Source organism: Argentina silus (assembly GCF_951799395.1).
Source record: "Argentina silus genome assembly, chromosome: 1".
NCBI classification, from domain to species: domain Eukaryota; kingdom Metazoa; phylum Chordata; class Actinopteri; order Argentiniformes; family Argentinidae; genus Argentina; species Argentina silus.
Window position 1 is genome coordinate 21952480 of NC_139655.1, and position 9293 is coordinate 21961772.

General features: G+C 44.2%; 1 protein-coding gene across 1 annotated transcript; it reads right to left on the reverse strand.

The window, feature by feature from the left end:
• Positions 1-948: 948 nt before the first annotated feature.
• LOC310804450 (zinc transporter ZIP12-like) lies at positions 949-8483 on the reverse strand (the record flags this gene model as incomplete). The annotated part of the gene is made up of 12 exons (XM_083669689.1): positions 949-1077; positions 1241-1428; positions 1610-1768; positions 1994-2069; positions 3050-3130; positions 3836-3982; positions 5074-5246; positions 5473-5644; positions 6094-6248; positions 6388-6595; positions 6782-7096; positions 8214-8483. The coding sequence occupies 12 exons, from the start codon at positions 8481-8483 to the stop codon at positions 949-951; spliced, it is 2073 nt and encodes a 690-aa protein (XP_083525815.1).
• Positions 8484-9293: the final 810 nt, after the last annotated feature.

Below are 9293 nucleotides of genomic sequence, written 5' to 3' on the forward strand. Positions count from 1 at the left end.
TTAAAGGCAGCCAGTAAACAAGACCTTGTCAGTAAAGGTATGTATGCAACCACCTTTGCATGTATTACCTTTGGGAAGTGTAAACAAAGACAGTTTTATAAAATGTTTCCCCGGTCTTTCACTATCAGAAAATTATGTGCATCTAAACTAAAGGCAACGTATCACTTACCAATTACTCAGGCCTCCAGTAATGGAAGTTCCATTGTTTAGCTTTATGTACTGTAGACCACCGATAGAGTCCAAGTCAACTGTTTTAAGACCCGCTGAGTTAAAGTCAAAGGAACAAGGTATAGTCTCAGTGGTTTGATTCTGAAATCAAATCACAATCAATGAATAGATTGATTGTCAAAGGCAACAGCAATATCCAATGGTGAAGAAATGGTAAATATATACACATGGACAATGTACTTGTTATAAAGGTCTGGATTAGCACTGTAAACTAGACATCTGAGACCACCATGTCCAGACATAGGTGTGTCAAACATACCGGAAGCTACCTATGTGTCCTATGGTACATACATATCATACAAAAATAAATCATCACATATGAAATGTGTATGTCCTAAAGCTTACATGCATCTGATTTATACAAAAGTGGATTCATACATCTCTCATACATCTGCGTACCACTGGATCTAAAATGACATTTGATTCACGTCATCACTCCTATCATCCACTATGACTCATGAAATATCCTTGACTCGTAATTTCACTGTGCCGCTGTCTTCATGTGATGTATTACTTACACAGGTACAGTACTGTACGACAAGTAGCAGTAAATGAAATAGTAATCAACAAACGAGATGTCAAAATGAGAGAGAGAAAAAAAAGCAAGAGCAAAAGTACCATCAACAGCGCCATCATTGACAAATATTGTGTATGGCAAGTTTACCGTTATGCATGTATGCATGCTCAATGTTTACGCTGCACAAAGCCTGTGTCCTGTCTTCAGAACTTGAGTTTGTGTTCAAACAGTGCGAGGAGCAGGAGACAGGCCCAGCCCATTAGGAGTCCGAGGTTCTGCAGGAGAAACATGAGGCAGGGCCTGTTGGTCTTCACACGACTCATCTCTGGAAGCTGAGGAAGAGAGGAGAAGGAGAGAGAGAGGAGTGATGAGTGTTTGGGATCAGTTTTGGTACAATGCAGTCTCTCTCTATCCCAAAAGTACATGTACTCTAATAATCTTTTACTTCTCAATATGTGATTGTTCTAACTAAGAACAGAACAGTCACAGTCTCACCATCTCCACCAGCGACAGATAGAGGAAGATCCCAGCGGTAACGGTGAAGATCCACTGCTGGACCGTAGCCTCACTGGAGACAAAGAGGCCGATGTAGAGGCCCATGAATGCAGTCAGAGCACTGAGGAAGTTCATTAACACAGCATTCCTCACAGAGAGACCTGAGCTTAGCAACACTGCAAAGTCACCTTTGGATAGGAGAAGAGAGGAGAGAAAGAGGAAGAAACCATTAGGTCATGTAGGCCTGCTGTGTCCAGTTCTCAGCATTTGTTAACTGGGATGCACATTTTTTTTTTTACCAAAAAACCCAACGAATAAGAAAGTGTCCCCAAGCCAAGGACTGTGACCTGCTGCTCTGTGACCTCTCACCCATTTCGTGTGGGATTTCATGGCACAGGATGGCCACGGTGGTTGCCATGCCAGTCTCTGCGGATGATGAGAAGGCTGCCCCCACCACCAGGCCATCGGCAAAGTTATGGAGGCTGTCTCCAACAATTACCATCAGGGCTAGCAGAGGAACCCCCTGTCCTGGGAACACAAAGAGAGTCTGTATGAGGCTCTGTATTGGAAGCTCATCTGTGACGAACACTTGTCCAGGGCCAGCGACTAATTACACACCACACACTGTACAGGAGAGAGCAACATCCATACAACAAATAGAACTGGGGGTGGGGTGGCAGTGTGTGTGTGTGCGCATGCGTGCGTGCATGCATGTGTGCAGATCAGAGAAAACTGAGCAATGAAAAACGTTACTTGTTTCATGGGTAGGGCTCCTTGTGTCCAGCTCATCTGAAGTTATCTCTGTGCATTCCAAGTCCTCCACAGTTCCCTGTTGGGAGAGATATATAATGATGGATATTTTTAATTCGATGCATTTCATTATAATGACATTTTATAAACATTCCATCCATGTAAATAGTCTAGAATCAGAGACTGCTGCTCTACTTGCCCATATCATGTGTGCACACTGCATACTGTAGATACACTGCGCCTAAGCTATGTCTTCTATCCCTGTAAGGCCTTAATGATTCAACACTAGCATCAAGGTCTCCTACACAAAGACCTGTTCCATATTTACTCCCACACTGTTCACTTTTCCTGCAAAACAACACTCTGTTATGAATGTCCACATGACAGTTCAAACTGTTAAATATTTTGCCAAAATGTGTTCTTTAAAAAAAATCCTTGAATCCTATTTATTTCTCACCCCTCCCACACAGTGATGACAGAACATTGGCCCACTCTCACTTCACTACCCTCCCCCATCACCCAGTTCTGTCTTTTCTAATATTGATAGGTTTGTTCAAAACGTCACATTCTATAATATAATATAATATATGCCATTTAGCTGATGCTTCTATCCAAAGCAATTCACATTCCAGTGAATGCATACATTTTTCAGTATACTGTATATGGTCTCAGGAAAACCACCAACATGGAATAACACCAATTGTGTTCGACCAGGTCAAAGTGAATTGAGAGATTTGTCATCAGGTCTAATCATAACTATCCGATCATCAGACAGGAACAGTCATACCATTGCAGCTGCTTCACTTCAAAAAGACCTCAAAAGCATTCAACTGGACTGTTTCCCCTTCACAGACAGCTCATGTCCAAACACGTCTAAAAAGGGATGTCTATGTAAATGATGCACCTTCAACTTATACTCTATTTATGCCCTCTAGCTTGTGTTAGAGGGGGTTTTAAGGGTACACTATAGGGTACCGTCTGCCCATTAAAGCAGTCAGCTACCAGTTGAGCTATTGGAATGGAGCAATGTGGGTGCTGGGGAAGGACACACCCACTCACCAGCTGCATGGTGGAGATGGACTTGCCCCTCTGTGATTGGCCGTTGCAGTTGAGCTCCAGGGAAAGGTCATGGGAATGACCCTGCAGAAGAGACCAATTAGTATACAGTCAGTCAGTCAGTCAGTCAGTCCAGAGGCCACAGCCAGAGGCACCTGGCTGCATAGTCAGCTCAGCCTTGGCCACAGAGAAGACATAGATAAGCACACTCATGACAGATGATGACTCTCTTTTGAATGACTCTCTACTAAAGGTTCAATGACAGGGTCGTGATTCACTACAGGAGAGTGAATCAGCCTGCTAACAGCTTTACCACCTGTGTTCTGTTCGTCAGGGATGTTTGTCTTTGTCATGTTCAGGTCTGTTTTGTTTGATGTTGGATTATCAGTGTATTCCTTATTTTTACTCAATACACTATGAAAGTCCACAAGTCACAAACTGCAGAATGTAAACATAACTGGAGATACTTCAGTTTTGGAGACATACGTCACCGTTATGATTGCTAGCAAAAGTAAATCTGAGCGGTAGCTTACGAACAGTAAATATGTTCTGATTAGGCCCAAGGTTTACTTAGCTTGCAGGTAAGGTAAATGTTGGAATTTACTGGATTTTACTGTAAATTTTCTACCAGGCTGACTATTTTTTGCATCATAAAGTTGACGCCTGTCTCTAAAATTGATGTGTCTCACTTATATTCTGCAGTTTGTGATGTACAGACTTTCAAGGCATATTAGCAAGAATATTTCTTAGCCAATAGAGAGACAGGCATGTTCATAAAGACAATCTTACATGAGATGGCAACACAAGGGAGAAGATTCTTTCGATCAGGAAAAAGCCGTAGATTCCAGCAATGATCCCCAACATCTTCCACAGATACTCCTTGCCCTCTGTAAAGTGATGATCGTCATGGTGACTGTCATCATGGAGGCCAAGGATCTCCAAAGGAGACAGGGAGAGAAAAGAGTGAGACGTTTACTCTATGCTCTGTGGTAGATGGCTCTATCTATGCCCTATACATGTGGTACAGTTCAATGTCCTATACCTGTGGTACAGTTCAATGTCCTATACCTGTGGTACAGTTCAATGTCCTATACCTGTGGTACAGTTCAATGTCCTATACCTGTGGTACAGTTCAATGTCCTATACCTGTGGTACAGTTCAATGTCCTATACCTGTGGTAGAGTTCAATGTCCTATACCTGTGGTACAGCTCAATGTCCTATACCTGTGGTACAGTTCAATGTCCTATACCTGTGGTAGATGGCTCTATCTATGCCCTATACCTGTGGTACAGCTCAATGTCCTATACCTGTGGTACAGCTCAATGTCCTATACCTGTGGTACAGCTCAATGTCCTATACCTGTGGTACAGCTCAATGTCCTATACCTGTGGTAGAGCTCTATCTATGCCCTATACCTGTGGTACAGCTCTATCTATACCCTATAATTGTGGTACAGCTTTATCTATGCCCTATACCTGTGGTATAACTACACTCATAGAACACTTTATTAGGAACACCTGTACACCTTCTCATGGTGGAGGTGGTGTAATGGTGTGGGGAATGTTTTCTTGGCAAACTTTGGGCCCGTTAATACCAATCAATCATTGTTTGAATGCCACAGCCTATTTGAGTATTGTTGCTGACCATGTGCATCCCTTTATGGCCACAATTTACCCATCTTCTAATGGCTACTTCCAGCATGATAATGCACCAGGTCACAAAGCAAAAGTCATCTCAAACTGGTTTCATGAACAATAAGTTCAGTGTTCTTCAGTGGCCTTCTGAATCCAATAGAACTCCTTTGGGATGTGGTAGAACGGGAGATTCACAGCTTGAAAGTGCACCTGAAAAATCTGCAGTAATTGTGTGATGCAATCATGTCATCATGGACCAAAGGAATGTTTCCAACATCTTGTGGAATCAATGCCACGAAAAATTGAGGCTGTTTTGAGAACAAAGGGTGGCCCTACTCAGTATTAGTATAGTGTTCCTAATAAAGTGTTTGGTGAGTGTATATGCCCTATACCTGTGGTATGAGGTGCAGGAGGGCATCTCCTGAGAGGGTGCCCACTGCCAGCCCCACAAAGAGCTGCAGGATGAGGGCATAGGTCTCCTGGCAGGAGTTGAAGAAGATCAGGCAGATGCCTAACATGGAGCCCACTGTGATGAGCAGGACAGCAGCTGTGCTGTATCCATACTCTACAGAGACAATAGAGAAAAGGCTGTGTGAATCACTACAATAGTGATTGGGTCACACTGTACTCCACTTAGTACTCTTGAGAGAGTATACAGCATTATGTCATTCTCTATAAGGTGCATGAGAAAATGGGCATGCTAAATGTGTTAGCCAGCTATAGACATTTGAATGCAGGCAAGCTCTTGAGGGCTAATGGCAGGTTGTGGAGATGAGCAGTGGGAGTCTTACTCTCAATGGCGCTAGGTGGAGATCCTCTAGTTGTCAACTCTGTGGACTCACAGGCATTGCCTAGCAACTGCTGGATGATAGCAGGGCACATTTGTCTGAAGTGATCCCGGGAAATCGGTAAATGAGGATCCAGTACAAAAATATCTACCAGCTGATTGGCTGAGAAGCACACCTGATCAAACAGAGAAGAATACAACATATAATATTAAACAACACATATATTCTTAGCCCATCCTTTCTATTTCCACTCCTTGGTGAAGTGGTACCTCCTTGAAAACTCCTTCGAGGTACCCTTTCATGTTGCTCCCTCCACAGCAGATATGCTGCCATTTTGAACCACCCCAAGTGGCAGTTAGAATGAATCCTTAATCAAAGTTTAAATTTGTGTTGAAACCAATGGAACAACAATATTAGAATTTATCTTGGTTTAACTTGAAAAATAAACAGAGATTAGAGGAAGGATTCGATTTAAACTAAGATTGATTTAAAACTAGGTTTAATGTTTTTAACATGCAAAATGATTAATAGATTAACCCTGATTTACTCAAGTTTAACAGTTTATCCATGTTGGTACAACCCACCCTTAGTTTCATCCAGGTCTCATCTCCATCTCAGTCTCACCTGTGTCCAGTCTTGGCTGATCCCCACAGGCTCTTGGGCACATCCATCCAGCTGGAGCCCTGCCCTTCTCTGGGTGATGCTCCGCCTCGCCCTGCCATGTGAATGAGAGGCCCCTCCTCCCCCTACACCAAGCTGGTGCAGCAGCTCCTCCAAATCTAAGCAGGGGACAGGCTGATGACGTCATCACAACAATGACATGCAGAACAGCCATAGCATCATGCGGCATAGGGTAAGTCACTATAGATAAGACCATGTATATTCACTTGGACAAATGACTCCAGTTGGGCTATTTACCCATGACATGGAGGTTGCTGGTGCGGTTGAGGGTCTGGAAGATGTAGTCAGTGAAGAAGGCTGGAGAGGGGAGATTCCTCCTGCTGAAACAGTGGCCATGTAGAGTGTGGCTGATGATGGCTGATGCCAGTTTGGACACAGAGGATGGATCAGCACCTCGGCTGTCAGTTACCCCCACCTCTTCCATTAGATGGGAGGCATCGAGGCACTGTAGGATCACATGTCACTGGGTTACAGTTAGACCGTAAATATACTTCATATACTTCTCTGATTCTATTTTTTATAACAGCCAGCAGCTACATCAACATGTATTCAGATTCTTGCTTTTCGGCTTTGCTATTTCGCTATTTGAGATTGGATGGATTTTTCTGCCAGTCGTGTGGCCCTGTCTTACCTGTGAGTGAGAGGAGGACGTCTCAGGGGCAGGGGGTTGATAGTGCTGGTTGATGAGCTGCAGAATACTCTCTGTCTCGTTGGAGGAGAGGAAGCCACTGTCCTCTGTGGGCTGGAGGTTGGTCAGGGCCAACAGGTAGTACTGATAAGTAGGTGACGAGGAGGAGGAAGAGGAGGCAGTGTTGGAGGTGCAGAGGTCCTGCATGTTAATGATGTAATAGAGCAGAACAGTGGAGACTCTGTTGTAGTCCTCCTCAGTGAGGTAAACCTTCCCATCATCCTCCAAGACAGAAAGGAGCAGGTCCGGAGTGAGGCACTATAAACATAGCGATGAAAGGCTAAATATAAACATATAAACTGTTGGCCATTGTGAGCAATGACAGGTTTACATGTATCTGTCATATAACTCCCATTAAGAGGACATATCAATGATTCAGAGTCAGAGTGTGCACTGCAGGAAAACATTGCAAAAGAAACATTTCAGCTGCTTGGCAAATAAATTAAACCTTTACTGTAAACTTGCAAAATAAACCAGGAGCCAGCAGATAAGTCTACTGACTTTCCAAAGAAGATTTAACTCATTATAATTGAGAGATTAAACAGACCAGTCATCAGTAAATTATGCACAAGAGGCCAGTAAATTGAATTACATATTCATGTAATGTCAATGTCCTCTCTCTCCTTGTAATTTCTGATAATAGGCCTCTAGTCCCTGGCCTGTACACATGGCATTCATGGCATGAATACAGTCCTGCCCAGACACACATAAACACACAAAAACACAGAACAGCAAGAGAGTGGGTGAAGCACTCTCATATTATGAATGCACAATTCAGTGATGAACAAAGCCTAAATGTTTCAGGGTCGTACATTTCCATTGAACAGAGTTGATCTCCCAGTTTCTAAATCCCTTCTGCAGCTCAGCACTCCATTCAGTGGAGCCACAACTACCATTATCCCATTCATTAAAAAAATGTGAAAACCAAGTACCCCAGACTACATTTACGTATGTAGTGTTATGATGTCAAGTTGAGGGGACGTCTAAAGCCTCTCAGCTTGAATGCTCCATAGGGGTCAAGACCTTTAAGCCCCAACACACACTCACATTCCAACCATAACAAGCAGTGCTGTTGGAATGACCAAGCAGAGGTGAATGCACATAACTGTCTACTCTAGTAGTAAGCGGTGTTGGTACTGTATAGAAGTTTGCCATTAGTGCCTACTGTATACCACATACAAATCCTGCAACCCCAACCCTGGATGGCTACAGAATCTCAGCATTAAAGAACTGTTTAATGTTTTACAATAATGAAGTAATCCTGTTAGTACGGGGCTTACCCAGCATTAGCAGATCTTTTTGCCCTCATTAGCTGTTTACTGTGTAGAAGACTCCAGTGATAATAGCTAGTTTTATAGAAAGTTCCAGGCCTTACCCTGTCACAGAGCTCCTGTGAACCTCCGATCCTCTCTGCACATTGCACAACGTGGAGGAGAGTGGAGAGTAGGAGGCCTGTCTGGTTCCTCTGGAGCTGAACCTGGCTCTGAGTCCCCAGTGGCAGGGCCAAGACCTGGAGAGCTTCCTGCAGGTAGCCCCCCTCCTGCCCCTGCACCTCCACCACCATCCCCAACAGACCGAGGTGCAGCAGTAGCAGCATGGGGACAGCATGGCCCCCCAACCGCATGGTCCCTCCTGGTCCCCCCATATCCCTCACACTCCTGGGACTGACTGAGGGCTGGAGGAGGAGGAGAAAAGAGAGAACAGGAGAGAGAGAGAGAGCACAGTCAAGAGATGGGAGATAGGAGTTACACGTATAAGCAGAGAGAGAAGGAACAAAAAAGAAAGAGAGAGAGAGAAAGGAGTGTAACGGTACTAGCAGGGACAGAAGGAGGAAAGAGAGACGGACGAACAGAGAGAATGTGTTCCAGCTGAGGGAGGCGTTAATAATGGGCCCGCCTGCCAAATCTAGTGAGGGACTGACTGACGGACGGCAGGAGGGAACCCGAATTAGCCCCCAAAGCACAGGGATGGTTAGCCTAGACCCCTGGCCTCTCAGTCCACAACAAAGGGATTAGTGCAAGCACAAAGTGCGAGAGCACGGGGGCAAGAAGAGGGTGGACAGAGGAGGCAGCATGGAGGGAGGCTTTGATTCTAAAGAGAAATAATTGCTTCATATGGATAGTCTGCTACAGTATGTCAGTAATGAGACCAGTGCAACATGCCACTGAACAGAAACTTGCAGGAGTGGATAGTACACAAAGCGGTAACTTGTTAACTTGTGTGTCATGTTTGTGGGGAAAGCCTCGGTCTGAACTGTAAGCTATGTACTATATCAGACAGACAGACAGACTGGGAGAAACTCCTGGCTTCACATCTGAACAATAACATTCCTCTAAGGAACAGTACTGTGCAGATTAGAGAGTAAAGCCACTTTACAGCAACACTGAGACTGTGACAAGGGCTGAGCACATTACACAAGTATATCACTCTAAGGTAGAAATGTGCTGTATGTGTG